Here is a 19,419-nt window from a genome sequence, read left to right as displayed (position 1 = left end):
CTCTTGACCATTGACCTCTAGGGACCTGCCTGCTGACCTTTGGAGGAGGTCCTTAATCCTAACCTTGTTGAAGGGGAAACCCTAACCCTAATCTAACCCATCTCGTAAGGAGCAGAGAGCCAGTACTAATGCTGCTCATCCTGGTAAACTGGTAAATGCCAGCGGCCTAGTACATCCTGGTCGTAATCAAACCAGCAATGTAGTATCATGGGGTGATGCGGTGAGTTCAGTAAGTGCGGTTCACAAAGAAGACAAACACAAACACCCCTCAAGCCCAAAGTGCCCTTCCTGCTGCCAATCCGAATTGGGAGCCCACCACTACTGCAGCACCTGTACTTTCCCCATTCACTGTCCAACCCCGAATTCAGGTGGAAACAGTTGACTTTACGTCACTTGGTTTTTATTTGCTATTTTTCACAGAAGATCTCTATAGATCTATTGTAGACCAAAACAATTTGTATGCTAGTCAGTTCATCGCCACTAATCCCCAGTTGATCATTACCAGAGATTGGAGACCTTTTACGGCTTCCGAATTTAAGGCCCTCCATGGGCCTATTCCTCCTCATGGGCATTACTAAAAATAATGAATTACGGTCACATTGGTCCACTGACCCAATTCACCATATGCCTGTGTTCTCTGCCTCCATGACCAGGACACGATATGAGCAGATCTTGTGGTTTATACATTTCAGTGACAATGAACTGTCGTGCTCGGGGGGTGACCCTGGATAAGATCGGCTCCACGTAATTCGGCCCCTCGTAAACCACTTCAACTAGCAGTTTGCAGCCTTGTTTACTGCTGATCAAGTTGTCTGCGTTGATGAGTCCCTGATTGTTTTCTGGTCGCTTGTCTATCAAACAGCATCTTCCCAGCAAATGTGCCAGATATGTGGTCAAGATGTATAAGCTCTGTGACAGGGCAACAGGCTATAAATATAGTTTTATGGTTTACAAGGGAAGAGATAGTCACGCGGCTGCAGAGATCAGGCAATGTCTAGCTGCCTGCGATTAGCGCAGTGCTGCGCTTACTTCCTGGCTGGCTCTGCACGTGGACCATACAAACACGCCTGAGCTCATCCCTAGTGTCCAAGAATACAACCGTAACGTCGGATGGGGGGGAAACTCAACGACCAGTTGTTGGCGTCGTACCTAATTGCCCGTAAGGCCAGGCACTGGTATAAAAATGTGTCTGTATATTTATTACAATTGGCTCTGCTGAATGCTTTTGTGCTATACAAAGCTTCAGGACGAAAAGGTTCCTTCCTAAAATTCCAGGAAGAGATAGTCACAGCCCTTCTGCTTCCATACGGTCCAAAGCCCCATCTTCCCAATGCAATTGCAGTGTATTTTGGGGTGTCATTTTACATATGTCCATGACATGTTTGAGCAATATATCATTTAGTGACAACTTTGTATTTTTTTTATTTTTATTTTCACTTGTGACAAAAAAATAAAATATTCAATGGGCTCAACATGCAATTTTCTTGGGATGTCTACTTTCCAAAATGGGATAATTTGGGTGGAGTTTGTACTGCCCTGCCATTTTAGCACCTCGAGAAATGAGATGGGCAGTCATAAACTAAAAGCTGTGTAAATTCCACAAAATGTACCCTAGTTTGTAGACACTATAACTCATTCTTCTTCTTTTTTTTTTTTTTTTTTTTTTTTTACCAAAGACGTGGCTGAATACATTTTGGTCTAAATGTATGACTAAAATTGAGTTCATTGGATTTTTTTTATAACACAAAGTAGAAAATATATTTTTTTTTTTTCAGAATGTTCGGTCTTTTTCCGTTTATATCGCAAAAAATAAAAATCGCAGAGGGAAAAAACCATCAAAAGAAACCTCTATTTGTGGGGAAAAAAAGGATGCAAATTTTATTTGGGTACAACATTGCATGACCACGCAATTACCAGTTAAAGCAGCACATTTCCAAATTGTAAAAAATGCTTTGGTCATTGAGCAGCCAAACTCTCCGGGGGCCGAAGTGGTTAAAGCGGTTTTGCACCTAAAAAAAAAAAAAATATTAAAAGCCAGCAGCTACTAATATTGCAGCTGCTGACTTTTAATAAAATCACACTTACCTGTCCCAGGGTCCAGCGATGTTGGCGGCAGATGAGGAGCGATTGCTCGTCTCTCTGCTGCCCCCGCCGCCATCCTCTGTCAGGGAATCGGGAAGTGAAGCGTTGCGGCTTCACTGCCCGGTTCCCTACTGCGCATGCGCGAGTCGCACTGCGCGTCTCTTCTGGTCCCCGCTGTGTCCTGGGAAATGTGTGTTTCCCAGAACACGGGGGGGGGGGAGGGGTCTGCGGCGGTCTGTCCCGGAAGAGGGTGCAGATACCTGGATTATCCAGGTAACTGCACCCCCCTTGTGCTGGAAATCTGTGTTCTGAAATTCCAGACGGCAAACACAGCTCCATCAACTTTAATGTCAGTTTATTGGAGATGAAATATAACGTATCATCGTATCAAGTGTCCCTGAATATAGTAGCTCCTGAAATACCCAGGGCTAGGTGTACAAAAAGATATATACAGGCGCCTCTTTCTCTTTTTACTGATTGTTCTAGCTTTGTGGGATTTACTTGGCTATAGATTGTTAGTTTGTTTTTCTAACAGTGTTTTGGCTAATTATTGATTGTTTTTTCAGCAAAAAATTTTAGAAATTGAAAGGATCTCCAAATGGCTGAAAATGCTGAAGAGCTGGGATAAGTACAAGAACTCTGAAAAGGTAATAAACTTTTGGGGGATCGTAGAATCAAACAGAAATCAAATGGAAATGATTAATTATTTAGGTCTATCCAAAATGTTTTCCCTTTTGGGTAGAACCCGGGGATTTAAAAACTTGTCAACTTCCATTTGTGAAGAATTAATCAGGACTTCTGAAGTTTATCTAACTGTTGTCACCAGTACGAGGGTCTCTTTACATGTTGAGATTTTTCTTTCTCTGTGCATTGCAAAGAACGTAATGTGAAACATAAGACTGCAGCTCCTCCAATAGTAGGAGATGCGTGACTGCATGTTTGGGAGAATGGGATTTAGGAGATGGAATTCTGGTGAGAAGAACTGCTTTTTGCTTGAGACCTACAGACCACCAATTTACTGCCTGGATGTGGTACTAGAGTCAAATATTGACTTTGGGGCCATTCTTTTAAATTGTTGCCCTGATAGTAAAAAGAAATCCATTTAGAACACTGATATGTTTTCTAGTCAACTGCTGCAGGCTCCCTCCACTTTCATTTCAGTTAGTTATATAACAAACTGTGATCAATCAGCACAATCTACTAATTATAAAAAAAACAAGTGTGCTAAACAAATCGCTTGCCAAAGCCTATAAGTGATTCAACCCCTTATACCAAACTGGTGCAGTGCACCGTGCATATAGCTGTAAATTATTAAAATTACATCAAATTCATGCCTTTATATCACAAGTGCTGTATTGCAACAACCGAAGAAATATAACAGAAAATGTTCAACGACCCACCAAATATGACTCCATTTTGTTTTTAACTAAAAAGTAAAAAACATAATAAATTAATGTAGACATTTTTCCAATTATTAATGTATAGAAAATAGTCCAAATTTATAAATAATTATCCAATGTGGGAAAGGATTTTTAATCAGTGAAGAAGATCCAGCTTCCAAAATAAACACCACTGTGTTCAAACTAAAAATAGTGACTCCACCACCTCTCACCTGACTGTCATGGCCCCTGCATCACCAGTAGGTCACAACACCCAGTTTTCCCAGGGAAATGGAGTCAACAGTTGCTACTTGTGAAGCCTCATTGCTTCCTATCCAGATCGATTAATTGTATGACCTGTATGCATGTAGGCATAAAAAGCGCACACAAACCCCTAGTGTTCTCCATTTAAAACTCTTGTTTAATATAAAAGAAAAGGGTAATGCACTTACAAGTAAAGCACTAAAGCCATTGCTAGCCGTTTGTCGCATGTGTTATACAATCGCTGGCACTCGGCCTAGTACAGAGATGGCCGTATGATGATGTAACATACGGGACTCCACCTCCTAGGACAGTGAAGACGAACCTTGGCACTCCAGATGTTTTGGAACTACATTTCCCATGATGCTCAACTACACTGCAGAATGAATGAGCATCATGGGAAATGTAGTGGCAACAAGGTTCGCCATCACTGTGCTAGGATTTTGTCTTTACTGATCTATAGCCCCTTTCCACATTGGACTATTATGTATAATTTGGATACTTGTTGGACTATTTTATATACATTAATTATTGGAAATATTTCTGCATGAATTTGATATTCTTATTTTTTACTTAAAAAAAAAATGATGGGGTGATATTTGGTGGATTGTTGTACCTTTTTTTTAATGTTTCTTAGGTTGTTGCTAATAGAACTTGTGATATGAGGGCATGAATTTGATGTCATTTTATTCATTTATGTATATCAATTTAGGTGTGCGTTGCACTACACCTGTTTGGTATACAGTTAGTTATATAACCTAAATTACTTTGCTGTTTTACCTTTAACATTAAAGTGATACTAAACACATACTGTTTAGTTTACATGATCCTTTCTGTTTCTGTAATGTAATGTAATTCTTTTAATAAAAAAGTACTTTTTTCCTATACAGCTGTCATGTGACCCAGCTCTTCCCAGCCTGTCTGTAGAGAAACATAAGCAGGAGGAGCTTTTAGTCCTCTGCTGCTGATCACATTTTAAAGAAAAGAAACAGCCTTTGGGATGAGTAAAAATAAATATCAATAAACGGTTTTAAATCCTCCTACAAATATATATTTAAATTCCCAATCTTTATTTTTTTTGGGCAATAACATGGTGTGTGTAGATTTTTGCCAGTCATAGGCTTTCACACTCATCCAGCCTTTTTTTTTAGAAAAATAGGGAAGTGAAGCCTCCATCAATCTACATGCTATATGGAGCCCCCATTTTGTGTAGGTGGTTAGTGGGCAATGGAGGAGGAGCGAGTTTGCTGTCATTTATGTGTATACACCCACATGTATGACTCTATAGTCACATGGGCTGCACAGATGTGATAGGAAATGCTCAGCATAGAAACTCACTGAAAAGTAGATGTGCAGAAGATGCCACCTCTGATTCCCAGAATACCCAACTGCATTGGGGACATGAACAGAAGGTAGAGATTGAGAACAGCAGGATTAACCAGGTTTTTTGCAGAATACAGAAAACCAATCTCACAGTGACTGAGTGTGAACAACATGTAGTACATCATTTATTGATGGTTTTTTTTTTTTTTTTATGATGTTGGTTTAGTGACACTTTAAGGAGTATATTTCTGTTTGTTAAAAAAAAAAAAAAAAAAGCATTAAATCAACAGTGATTTAATTCTCTATGAAACATAACATAAACACTTCAGAGAGGTTTCCCAGTAGACCAAGAAGCCAACAATGTGGTGGATCTCAGCAATTTCCATACCTCTGGAAACACATCTCACTATACACGTTTGTGTAGAAAAGTGGAGTTCATGTTCCTTTTTGTCTAAATGTTTGAACCCCAATAAAATAATTTTCCTTATTGTGCCAGATAACCTTTTGAATCCACATTTTTTTCTGGAAGGTGTTGCCTTCTGGAATTCCTAGGTTGTGCTTTATTCTAAGCGCATTGCTAATGCTGCCTTGACATTTCGGTTCTGTTAGATTTCTGAAAACAGCTTGTCTTGAAGTAATGCAGCAGATAACCTCTTTCACCCGCTTCTCTCACACTGCTGGAAATGCCTGAAAGTATATTCCTTGTATAGAAGTTCTGATGTGAATAACAAAGACTGACGTGCCCTAAGGATTTTGATGATTGTACATCTGTATCTCATGTGCAGCATGAACCTGTGCTTGATAAACTATTATGTGTAAATCAAGAGTGTGGCAGCAAGGTGTAGAAGGTTATAAAATATTTCAAAAGCTCCAATATTGCGGTTAGTAAAGTAAATTATTAAATTAACATTTGAAGATTACTTATGATGTGATTTATTGTTGTAAATCATGTTCTGCCCAAAGAAATAGGCTTATTACATCTTTTGAAACCTGTTTCAGTGGTTTTCCTGTATTACCTGTTTTTGTTTTGTTTTTTCTCCTCTTTTCTGTGGTCCACCCATGTTCAGTCATTGGGGTTGATCTACTAAAACTGGAGAGTGCAAAATCTGGTACAGCTGTGCATAGAAACCATCAGCTTCCAGATTTTTTATTTTTTTTGTCAAAGCTTAATTGAACAAGCGGAAGTTGGAAGCTGATTGGCTGCCAGTGTTCTGGCATATAGTGTTCTGCCATCGGATACTGCCCACCCCGTACTGTGCAGCGCTTGCGCAGTATGGAGCAGAAGAAGCCTCAGAAAATCTCCAAAGATGAACGGCGCCGTGAGTCTAGGTGGTAGCCCCACCATCCAAGTGGACATAGGGCTGGCTATATTAGAGGGCCCCTCGCTGGTTCGATTCACTTGCCACGCTTAGGGCTCGGCCTCGCTGCGCTCGGCTCTTTTTTTATTCCAACTCTATGTCCACTTGGATGGTGAGGCTAGAACCTGCACTAAAGGCGCAGGCGCCGCTCATCTTCGCCTATTTTTGGAATCTGTGTGCTGTGTACTGCGCATATATGATAGGACACCGGGCACAGCTGAACCAATCTTTACACTCTCCAGGTTTAGTAAATCGACCCCTCTGAGTTGTAAATAGGAGATATGTAACGTTACAGGGCAATCAGATGTGCAGATTAGTGAATAAAAAATGTATGCTTAGATCAGTCCATTGTATATGTTTAACCACTAGAGATCCGCGCTATAGCCAAATGACGGCTACAGTGCAGACCTCCTTTGCCAGGACTACGTCTATTGACGTCGTCCTGTGCACGAGCGGCCTGCGCGCCCCCTGAGGGGCGCGCGCGGCACGCTCTGTGATCGGCGCGTCTGAAACTCGCCTGATCACGGATCCGAGCAAGGGGTCGATCCCGACGCCTTACCACGTGATCAGCTGTCGGCCAATGACAGCTGATCATGTGATACAACGGAGCCGGTAATCGGCTATTTTTCCTCCTCGCACTGACAGCGCGAGGAGAAAAAAAAAGAGCCGATCACCGGCGGCCGTGATCGGGACATCAGTCCCGATCACGGCCAGCTTACCAGTGCCCACCTGCCCCCTGCCAGTGCCACCTCAGGAATAAATAAGTGCCCCCCGTCAGTGCCACCCATCAGTGCCCATAGTGCCACCCATCAGTGCCACCCATCAGTGCCCACAATCTGCCTCAACAATGGTGCTGCACCCCAGTGCCACATATCCGTGCCCAGCAGTGCCACCTATCAGTGCCCATCAGTCCCATCTATCAGTGGTACCTATCAGTGCCCCTTAGTGCCACCCATCCGTGCCATCTTATCTGTGCCCATCTTTGCCCATCAGTGCCGCCTTATCTGTGCCCATCAGTACTGCCTTATCTGTGCCCATCGGTGCCACCTTATCTGTGCCTATTAGTGCTGCCTTAACTATGCCTATCAGTGCCCACCAGTGCAGCCCATCAGTGCCGCCTCATCAGCGCACTTCAATGAAGGAGAAAAATGACCTGTTTGCAAAATTTTATAACAAACTATTAAACATGATTTTTTTTTTTTGCATCTTTTTTTGTTTGTTTAGCAAAAAATAAAACTCCCAGCTGTAATTAAATACCACCAAAAGAAAGCTCTATTTGTGGGGAAAAAAATGATAAAAATTTCATTTGGGTACAGTGTTGTATGCCCGCGCAATTGTCATTCAAAGTGCATCAGCGCTGAAAGCTGAAAATTGGTCTGGGCAGGAGGGGGGTTTAAGTGCCCAGTAAGCAAGTGGTTAATCTTAAAGTAAATAGCAATTTCTGGTAGTGTCAAGTAATGTAAACTAAGATTAGGTATATAAAAATTATTACATGTAAAAAGCTGCTAACATACTACGAAATATAAAAAAAAAACATGCTGTGCTATTTCCAGTGCATGAAAGTATAAATAATGTGACTGCTTAGTAATTTGAATAAAACCAAATTAACCCCACAAACTTATATAGTACTCCTATATTGAGCAAAAACACACATATAAAAAAATTCCAAGTGTGAAATTGGAAACCTAAATGTCCAAAAAAGAGGTGAAGAGAAACAACCCCATCCACCAACGTGAGAAACTAGGAATGGTTTTAGCCTAATGAAAACCGGAAGAGCCTCCACCAGGTAACACCAGATAGCTGTGAACTTCTGCAAAAAATAGTGCTACACTAGGTTTAAGTGCAAGTTGAACCTGTGCATAAAAACGCATGCGAAAGTAAATATAACATTGTATTATTAAAGTGAAATATGACCATACACATTAAATAGCATAAATTCAAATAAAGTGCAACTATTCAGTGCACATATGATGCATTGTATTATACGCAACCAAAATATTTAGTTATAGTGCGATCCCATGTGACAAATGCAAGATGAAAACAAAGTCGCATAAAAACACACAAAATTGTAAATTGCAACACTAGTTGTTTGGGCACGAAAAGAATGCATGTGAACATATGTGAAGAAAATATAACACAATAATACATGTGTAATGTGACCATAATCTTAAGTAGCATAAATTCAAATAAAGTGCAACTATACAGTGCAAATGTGATGGATTGTGTTATATACAACAAAAATATTTAATTTAGTGCAGTCCCATGCGACAATGCAGAAGGAAACCAAAGTCACATAAAAAAAATTGTTCATAAATTGCTGAAATCAAGTATGTGACTTCACAGTGCAGCATATAACGTAGATTTAGTGCTCATTATCGTGTTTCCTGTAACCTCATTAGGATAAAAAGCTTACCAGAAAGCCTGCGACCTCCCTTATTTGGGGGGGTCAAACAGCCCTTTTAGTGAAATCCACGATTCACCGATGGAAGACTTCAGCATTCCTCTCCAGAAGGATCCATGGACATCCACTCGAATCCCAATGATGTGAACAGCAGGATAATATAAAAAAAGATAGACTCCAATAGTATAGAATGTCTTCTCAAGACGTTTTATTAAAAGTCAGGAATTGCAGTACAAAAACTCCAAGGCAAATATATAAAATATTTCTGGCAAGGTAATAGTCCTGGCAAGGAAAAATGGACATACAGGTCTGTTTAAAATCCAATCGCGCATGTGCAGTGTAGCGCCCCTCAGCTGGGAACTTCTGACTAAAGAAAGGTCAAAATGCGCATCGTTACAATAATGCTATAGGAGTCTTCTCTTGTGAAGTCCTCAAAAAAAATAGATTTTTTCCAGTTGTAACCAACAATCTGTCACGGGAATATCCTCAATTACCCATCCATCCATATGACTCAGGTGTGACAACACCGTTTGCTACAAATCTCAATTGGTTCAAAATATGATGATCAAAAATGTTCCTGCCAAGATTGGTCAGCTGTGGGCAATAGGCTAGCTACTGATGAGCTGTTGGCATCATTGTTCAGCCTGGGCAAAATAGGCCAGGTCAGATAACTGTCTGTTTAGTCATCCTTTACCTTTTTATATAATATGGATTATTTTTTGTCTATGCATGTAATCTAATTTAGCTGTGTTTTGCTGTTTTTCTAATCATGGTCTATATGCTGCTTTTGTTCAGCTACACAGAAGAATTTACAAAGGCATTCCCCTTCAGCTCAGAGGTCAAGTCTGGTCACTAATCCTAGATGTACCGAAACTGAAAGATGAGAGAAAAGACCTTTATCTGGTAAATCAAAACTTCCTAATTTAGTCAGCTGTTTCTATTTTGTGAACAGTGCATTCCAGGACCATGAATTTTATAGTTACCTTTTATATCCAAAGAAATCCTATAGTCAGTGTACACTTTCATGTTAGAACATCAGCATTGTTTATTCCATAGATTGTAAAGTGACAAAGTATACGTTCCACCATTGCAGAAGAATAAGCATTTCTGCTTTTGCATTGCTGTAACAGGAAAATGGGCCTTAATAAATTATACACAAGCAAACCGCTGCTCAGTTTTGTTTGTTACAATTCACAAAAACATTGGACAAAAAATGTGCCCTTGTAACAAGACGGTGTGCATAGGTTTTAAACGCATTAGGGTTTATTTACTAAAGCTGGAGAGTGCAAAATCAGGTACACTTCTGCATAGAAACCAATCTGCTTCCAGGGTTTATCGCCAAAGCTCAATTGCACAAGCTGTTCAAGTTAGAAGCCTGTTGGCTACTATGAACAGCTGTACCATATTCTGAGTGCACCAGCTTTAATAAATCTCTCCCACAGTCACTATCGGGTCAACTCGCATTGGTATTCAAAGTAAGAGTAGAATTACACCAAATATTGCATATTTTAGGTTATTGCTGGGGGCAGTTTCTGTTAGAATAGTTGATCTTTTCATAAGGTTTCATTTGGCTGACTTTGTTTATCTGTTGGAAAGTGGTAAGGGTAGAAGTCTGCATCCATCTAAGTGCGATCGTTTTACAAGTCAGCAATGTTTCAAAAAAAAAATCTGGCATACCTTTTAGAATGTAAGCTCTATGAGTAGGGCCCTCCCTGTCCCTTCTGTATTGAACTGTATCGTAATTGTTCTGTCCCCATCTACATTGTAAAGTGCTGCATAAACTGTTGGCGCTGAATAAATTGTAATGTAATGGTAATTGTGCGCTTAAACCCAAATTATAAATTATACTAGTACATAGTGCACAGCAGTGAATAATCCGCAGGTGTGAAATGGTTATAAAAAAAATGCTCCTTCCTCTGAGTAGAGATATATTCAATGTGCACACAGTGATTAAAAAAAAGTGAAAAAAGTCCAAAAGAAGTCCCAACGAAGAAGTCACCACCACCTAGATATAAAATTTTAATTCCTGCTTACCTTTAGAAAATTAATGCATTTATTATTCACCACTGCGGAAATAAAGATGGGACGAGGAAATGTCCTAGAAAACTATTTTTTTTAACAATATGATATAAGCTTTCTTAAAATCTCCATTTATGTTGTGAGTGCTGTCTTTTAGCTTGCCAGTGTTTTCCGCATCTTCCTGGATTTCCTGCTTGTTATCCAGATTCTCCTCTGCTCATTCATTTGGTTTACATTTCATTTCTAAGGACTACATAACCTATGGCACCTTGCCTGCAAACAGTGATTCTTTTGCTGACTGCGCTCCTGAAACTCCTTCTCTTATCACGTCTGTTGTTTAGACAGCAGGTTCTGTGAAATGTGTATAGCGATACCCTCACTTAAGAGGGCCGCAAGTTTGGTTTGGGTCCTGAGCACAGCTCCGCCAACCCCCCGGCAATCTGCACTACCCACTTTGGCACAGTTAGTATCTAGCAATACACATTAAATCACTTATACTCTAAATATGTGTGTGTGCGTGGGTGGATAACTCAAGCTCATAGACAATCCTTGAAAGTATATAACTGACTTTACTTATTGTTTTTATAAAAGGAATAACATGAATCAAACATTTGTATTGCAACACATAATCAGGTCCCTGCAGTAACCAGTAATAAAGATAAACAGAGTAATCAGCATAATAAAGTATTGCTATGCAACTCTAGCGCTGCCCTTTTTCAGCTACTTCCCCACATGGGTAAACTAACACCCAGCACTGTCTACCTATGCAGTCAGGCCTGACTGATCTAGATGGAAGTCCAGTAAAACAATATTCCCTAGCAATCTTTCGGTGGTGCACTTGAAGAACAACTTTGTAATCCAAACTAATAATAAAGATAAAGCATCTGTCTTTAAACAGCTCTCACCACCCGGACAAGTCCAGGTCCGGTTTCTCTGCCTTTTCGTCTAGGAACAGGAATCCACCGACCTCCGAGTCTTCAATCCTTCTGGTGTACTGCAGCAAAGATGAGAAAATGTCTCTCAGGTGCAGCTAAGCTGGCAGAGGACTCTTTGGAAAAGAGCACAAGGCCCAGGCTTTAGGCCTTGTGCCTTCAGCATTTCAGCACAGGCCTCCTCTGGCTAGGAGAGAGGGGGGGTGTCCAAAGAGAGCGAACTAGGCCTCTCCCCCTCCTTATATTTCCTCCCCCATAAGTCTATGGGGCATAACTCAAAGCATCCTGGGAACCAGCGGGGTTCTGGGAACAGTAGTTTTATAGTTCTTAAAGAGACCCCGCTACATGTGTAACACAGGCAGTGCATATTCGTAGGGCATAGTGAATGTGTCACAGAATGGAAAAAATGTGTGGAGAGCTTTAAAAAGTAATTATTATTATTTTTTTTTTCAAGCTTCAGGGTCATTCTTCATGGGAGTAGGGTAGAAATATTTGGAATACACCCCACGGAGAGCTACTTTCCATAGGGGCACTCATGTGGGCGTGCTCCCGAGTCTTGCTGCTGTGTTCATTGACACAGATAGCAGGACCTAGTGCCACCTCCCATGTCACTGGATTTGATTGACAGAAGCGGGAGCCAATGACTCCTGCTGCTATCAATCTAGCCAAGGAGGACCCGTTGCTGGAACGAAAGGACTCGGGTAAGAAAAAGGGGGCTCTGGGGGGCTGCTGCAACACAGAAGGTTTTTCACCGCGGAGCTCCACCCGATTTTAACATAATATCTAAAATGGATTGAATACATGTCCTGAATCCAAAACGGAAGGTTTTTTTATTTTATTTTTTATTTTAAGTTGTGCATTTCCTGTCTATGGGTATCGCGGGGATAGTGTGGGTATTTCACAATATCCTCTATCCACACTGTCTCCTGGGAGCTTGTGTCATAGTTCCCAGGAGCCAGTGCGGCGGCCTGGCACGAGTTATCGCAAGATTCTTGTACTACTTGCTCAGCTAGGTTGCCATGTCAACGGGGCGGGACTTTCTACGACGACACCCATTGTGATGGCAACCGGAGCTGTTGACGGCGCTCAAAATTGTGGTGACTGTGCATGTGCGAGATCTTAGATCGAATGGGTGGTGCATGCTGGTCCATGCGCACAGGCAAGATAACAACCGTCAGCATACACTTTTATAACTTTGTTTTTGTGGCGAAAACGGACTGCAGAATTCTTTTTAAAATGAACAAGTGAATTATATCTTTACATATATTAATCATTGTCATGATGCAAAAAAAAAAAACTAAAAACGGAGACAGTGGAACCCCGCTTTAATGCATAGAATGCATGCATTCTCCTTTTTGGGTGAATTTTTTTAAATTTGGCTTTTTAAGTTAAGAAAATAGAAAATTGAATCTCCTTTTTTTTAGGAGACCCTGTCCTTCAGACCATTCATTTTAACAGCACGTGTTTAACATATTTTTTGCAATGTATTTATCTGTAAAAGCCTCCATTTATAGACATTACTTGATTTTTCTGTGCTTTTATCTGCAATAAGATCAGGGTTTATTTTTACAGATCCAAATACTTTTCTAAGACCATTACCCTTTCTTGATGATTACTTTGTTTTGCAGATCAACAAGAATATACATGGATGTAAAGGCAAATAGATTTGCATATTAGAATCATGTCACATGATTTATTTGAAAGTGTAGCGTATAAAAGCTTTGTATAGATGCTGTGTTTTATAGTGATGCCATATTATAAAGCAATACCCGTGGCGGACTCTTCTTTTTGATGTAGCACTGATTTAGACAACTGAACTTGTATTAGATTTCATCAAAGGAAACCTAAGCTGCCATGGCTGACCTCTTCTAATAATGAGAGTTGCCTGACTGTCATGCTGATACAATGGAAATATGGAGCAAACATGCAAATAAGGAATTTTGACGGTGTTAAAGCCAGTCACAACCAGGCTGCAAGCATTTTCAGAAGGCCTTAAAGTGTTACTAAACCCAGGACCCTGCATTCACTAAAGCTGGTCTCCCATAGTACACAGAAATGTGTAGGGGAATGTAATTTATTTTAGTAAATATAAACTGATAAATAGCTTTTCTCATCAGCAGTATATAGCAGTCTTATGACTTCTATCAGTGTCTGGCGGATAAGTGGTTAAAGCTTGTAGAAGGAGCTTTCATTCTCCACTCACTGACCTAGGAGGCTGCAAGACCCCCGACCCTCTGTCTGGACACTGCTGATTGGCCCTGGGCTGAGAACATGCCAACCCCCCCCCCCAAATAAAAATAATTAACTCTGGCTATACACACTAGTTAATATCCACAGTGAATATAACCAGCATGATTTACTGCATATACAGACTGATTTTACTGTTATGGGATTAGTAACACTTTAAGAAGTGGCAGATTTTTTCCAGTACAAGTTACCTTTTTAATACTGTCCTGGCTCAGGAAATTTTTTAAAGCTGATCTCCAACTTTTAGTGGTGTTGAAATAGTTTGATTGGCCAACCTGGAGCTACATACAGTATTTAGAGCGCTCCCAGCCGCTGCATTTATTGGTGAAGTAAGTAATTTAAACAAACTAAACACTGAAAGTTGAAGATCAGCTTTAAATCAAATTACCAGATTTGTGGCTAAATGTAATTGTATCCCTGTGAAGACTGTATGTTCCGTTTGATATTTTGTGAGTTGCAGTGACAAAGTATGTGAACCTCAATTGCAAATAACAGTAGGTTCAGATCACATTGCATGGTAAATATCTGCAGAAAACCAGGTAATTCCGAGGGGTTCAGATGCTTTCTTTTTGCCAGTGTATAATCATCTAATAACACACATCTTTAAAATGGATTCCTTACTCTTGCTTTACTACCCAGTAGAATGCTCTATGATGGCCATTCAGTAATTTGTTGTTTATTATTATATCGAGAGGAACTGAACTCTGAATGCTGTGCCAAAAAAGGCAAGCAGAGGGCAAAGGACTAGTCATCGGTATTGCCTGTAGTATTACCATGACTTGTCCTGTGCTGTCTCTCTATGTATTGGTGACTACCCTGGTATCATGTCAGAAGGGCCCCCATGATGACTTAAGCCGCATACGCACATCAGATTTTCTGCAGATTTTTTCCTTCAGATTTACCAAAACCATATAATATGAGGTCAAACCTTAGGAGTTTCAGTTTGTATCCAGTTAGGCAGGCCCTTGCACTACATGGTTTTGGTAAATCTGAAGACAAAAATCTGAAGAAAATCTGATGATGTATATGGTGCGTTACAGGGCAATGATCAAGAAGCAGTAGAAAAGGAGTAAAAAGCAGATGGTGTACATTATATTGCAGGATTTGGTATTCAGTGACGTGGGAGAGTTTACAAAGATCTTAATATTTTTGCAAGGTTCTGTAAAACTTTACAAAAAATAAAAATAGTGTTTGGGAAGTTATATTTTATTAGAAATATAGAGCAGCCCTAATCCACCTCTTCTAGTGTCCCCCTCCAGCAGTCTGGGCTGCTCCTCTTCTGTGTGTGCCACCAGAGTAAGATACTTCCTCTGGTGGCACTCGTGCAGAATTGATCATGAGCCGCACTCTGTGTGTCTTTTGACACACATCATGTGTACCGGCCTCGCTCCCCCCCTCCAATCACTGGATTTGTTTGACAGCAGCAGGAGCTGATGGCTCCAGCTGTTCTCACTGAGGGAGTGGGAGAGAGCAGCTCCGGATCATATTCAGGTAAGTATGGGGGGGGGGGGGGGGTTGGGGAAAGCTGCACATTCTCTGCATTTACTGTAATGCAGAGAATGTGTTACAATAAATACCCTTCAGGCTTGACAGCCACTTTAATTTTCTTTAGCGTAACTCCAATTTTGTTGAGAACCCCCCAGGAGATCTATGTACATTGAAAGGATTAGAACAACCTTTGTTGCAGATTCCTACATTTTGTTATTCTGAAGATATCACTTTGTGTTTGTCTGTGCCTCTGTTCTAAGTGGGTCTAATGGGAGTGGTTTCATAATTATCGGTCGGCTATGCAGCTGCAGACCACTAATGAGGAAATCTGCTGGGCCTGTATCCCTTTAGACTTGTTCCTATTGAAAGTATCTCTCCAAAAATGACATTTTTGTTGCTGGGGATGCCTGAAATCTGACTAGTATCTTAGTGTAGACTTCGGGGAAAACTGGTGAGCCAATCGCACAAGTAGGAAATGTTTCTGGGGAGTGGTCAGTACACACTCTGTGTACAGAATAACTCCAGGTAGCCATATTGCAATCCATTCTCAGAAAATTACGGAGCTGCAGATTGAAAAGGAAAGGTAATTTTTAACCACTTTCAGACCGGACCATTTTGCCGGTCAAAGACCAGACCACTTTTTGCGATTCGGCACTGCGTCGATTTAACTGACAATTGCGCGGTCATGCGACGTGGCTCCCAAACAAAATTGGCGTCCTTTTTTTCCCACAAATAGAGCTTTCTTTTGGTGGTATTTGATCACCCCTGCGGTTTTTATTTTTTGCACTATAAACAAAAATAGAGCGACAATTTTGAAAAAAAACGCATTATTTTTTACTTTTTGTTATAATAAATATCCCCCAAAAATATATAAAAAAAAAATTTTTTCCCTCAGTTTAGGCCGATACGTATTCTTCTACATATTTTTGGTTAAAAAGAAACGCAATAAGCGATTATTGATTGGTTTGCGCAAAAGTTATAGCGTTTACAAAATAGGGGATAGTTTTATGGCATTTTTATTATTTTTATTTTTACTAGTAATGGCGGACACATCATTTTTGACACATTTTTGGGACCATTGTCATTTTATACAGCAATCAATGCTATATAAATGCAGTGATTCCTGTGTAAATGACACTGGCAGTGAAGCGGTTAACCAGTGGGTGGCAGTGTAGGGGTTAAGTGTTCCTAGGGGTGTGTTACTGTGGGGGGCTGGGCTTTCATTTAGTGAACGCTGATCTCTGCTCCAATCACATGGAGCGGAGATCAGGGTCACTAGTTGCTAGGCAGAATGGGGAAATGCTGTTTACAACAGCATTTCTCCGTTCAGCCGCCCCGTGAGACGATCACGGGTATGCCCACTGCGATCGAGTCCGCGAGACCCGCGACCGGACTGACGGGGGTCCCGACCGGCACGCGAGCGCGCCGCAGACAGGGCGGCAATAAAAATTGGACGTACCTGTACGCCAATATACCTGCCCGTGCCATTCTGCCGACGTACATTGGCGCACGCCGGTCGGGATCTGGTTAATGACATACAATTACAATATGATTAGTGTCGCAATTATATGCGTTATATTATTTTTTCTTTATTTGTTATCTATTTTTCCCCCCATGAAAGTGGAGTTGCCCTTTAAGTGATATGCAGAGTTACCTGGTTGACTTTAACCGAAATGCCTTGTGTATTGCTTACTGTATTTCCATGCAGATTCTGAAACTGAAAGCAAGACGTCTGTCACCTGACATCAGACAGATTGACCTGGATGTTAACCGAACATTTCGAGATCACATTATGTTCAGAGATCGATATGGAGTAAAGTAAGGAAAAGTTATTTTTATAGTAATATAGTATTTTTATTTATTATCGTTATGTGTTAGAGGTTGTAACAGAATGTGACGCAGCAAAAACAAAACTATTTAATTATTTTAGCATTTTTAGTACACCATTGCATACCTTTTCTGCAGGAGATCATGGCTATATGAAAATGACAAAAGGACTCCTGCACTTGGGTGCATTTGCCACGTACATGATCCCCATGGGTTATTTTTTATGCAGAACTAGCATTGGACTGCACAGTCAGTCACCAGAGAGATAGACAGAGATAGCTGCAGAGAGTCTTTGGACGTTCCGCATTATTTTCCCTTTAATGCTGCAGTTTTATTTACTTCAAAGTACCTATAAGTGCTATGCTTCATTTCTTTTACTTTTGGTTTAGGCACTGCCTCAAAAATGCCTTCTGGTAGTGTCGTCCCTGAGATTACATAACTTATTGGCCAAATGAGCTGACCTTGTAAAGCTTCAATAAAGCTAGCTAGACATTATCAGATCTGTCTTCGTTGCTTACCTAGCACTTTTGTACTTGCATGTCTAAATTTGCAGCATGGGATTACTCTGTATTGAACTATATTCCTTGATCAAGGATCAAGAGAATTAGTAATTGGGTTACTGTGGACAAATATGTCTGTTATATTCTATAGTATATCTGTAAATTCTAAATTTCCATCAATATTGATAGGGTAACAAACTGAAACCTTGTTTTTATATGTTGCAGTAATTATTTTAGGTATGCATTTGTTATTGATAACTCATAACTTGCAATATTCCTTGTTCTTGGCAATATTTTTGTTGAAATTTAGGATTTAGTGCATTGCTGCTTCTTTGTATTTTATGTCAAATGTCATTTTATCTATAGAAATTCTTGTCCACGTTTATGTCTGCTATTAAAGGAAAAGTTTCATTTAAGTCAAGTCAAACTTTATTGTCATTCTACTACACGTAAAGAACATACAGTAGAACGAAATGTCGTATCTCACAAGACCACGGTGCTACATACAAATGAAACATAATTATAAATATACTGAAAATAAAAAACATCAATACAAGAAAACCTATACACATCTGGGAACTACTTAACTGTATATATACTATGTTTCCAAATGTCTTTGTAGCAGTGAAGAATATTATTATTGTCTAATATTCTGTATCTCAGAGGCGTTTCCGAATCAATAGCATTGATAGTCAAACTGACTTAAAAGTAAGTGTGAGTTTATTTGTCACACAGTTGGCATCATAAATACAATGTAAAAAGTATAATAGTTCAGTTCAGTGTAGGTAAAATATATGAAAATAGAATAATTAAAAAGCTGTAATGAGCTTATGAAAGCATGTTTTGTTTCAATGGTGCTGCCTTCTGTCCATATTGACCTCGTGTGTGTCTTCCAAAAAGAAGCAGGAAATGACGTTCTTAGACTTCTGGCAGAATTCAGCTGTCCCAAGTCATCAGTCTCTGTGTGAATATGTCAGGGTGTGTGTGTGTCTGTGAGAGTATGAGGGTACGTGTATGTGTCCGTCAATGAGTGCCCTCCTCCAATCTCGAAACCTCTCGGCTTTTATGCTACATGTGAACGTCATAACCTCACAAATTTAGAACCTTGTATGGCACACATTCATATCTGCTAACTTCTGCAATGTGCGATCCAAAAGTAGATACTCAGAGAGTCATATGGAGCTTGATTGACAAGCTCACATGTAACACTCCATACGTGACATAATGTGCTGTTCATATAATGTCATAACCATACATTTACATAATATGAACACATGATAACAACTTTACATTAAGTAACTATATACTAATATGTATTAACATGACTGAGACTACTCTAAACTTATTTTAACAAGATATAATCCACAATGTATAATTTCTTTAACTACATAGACACGTCTATTTTTGTCTTCTCATGACATTCTGTACCAAGATACCATATATGTCATGCTCAAATTGGCTACATTCAGAAACGTATTACTAACTCCGCTTCAGATGAGGATATGTTTCACTGAACACTTGATCAAGGTCATTCACACATACTATTTATTATGATTAATCATAAAACCAAATATGTTTTGCAAGCTTGCCATAAATATATTA

At 39.9% G+C, this 19,419-nt stretch overlaps 1 protein-coding gene across 3 annotated transcripts in view; it reads left to right on the top strand.

Annotated features, from left to right (window-relative positions):
• The window catches only part of USP6NL (USP6 N-terminal like), a 243,202-nt gene that overhangs the window by 147,477 nt on the left and 76,306 nt on the right, over positions 1 to 19,419 (top strand). For all 3 annotated transcript variants that reach the window (XM_077471856.1, XM_077471857.1, XM_077471855.1), the window contains 3 exons: positions 2,649 to 2,729; positions 9,600 to 9,707; positions 17,199 to 17,308. In XM_077471856.1, the coding sequence (XP_077327982.1) occupies positions 2,649 to 2,729; positions 9,600 to 9,707; positions 17,199 to 17,308 (299 nt within the window). The remainder of the gene's footprint in view (positions 1 to 2,648; positions 2,730 to 9,599; positions 9,708 to 17,198; positions 17,309 to 19,419) is intronic.

This window comes from Lithobates pipiens, unplaced genomic scaffold (assembly GCF_037356315.1).
Source record: "Lithobates pipiens isolate NorthernLeopardFrog02 unplaced genomic scaffold, aLitPip1_a1.2 Scaffold_8, whole genome shotgun sequence".
NCBI lineage: Eukaryota > Metazoa > Chordata > Amphibia > Anura > Ranidae > Lithobates > Lithobates pipiens.
This window is presented reverse-complemented; position numbering and strand designations above follow the sequence as displayed.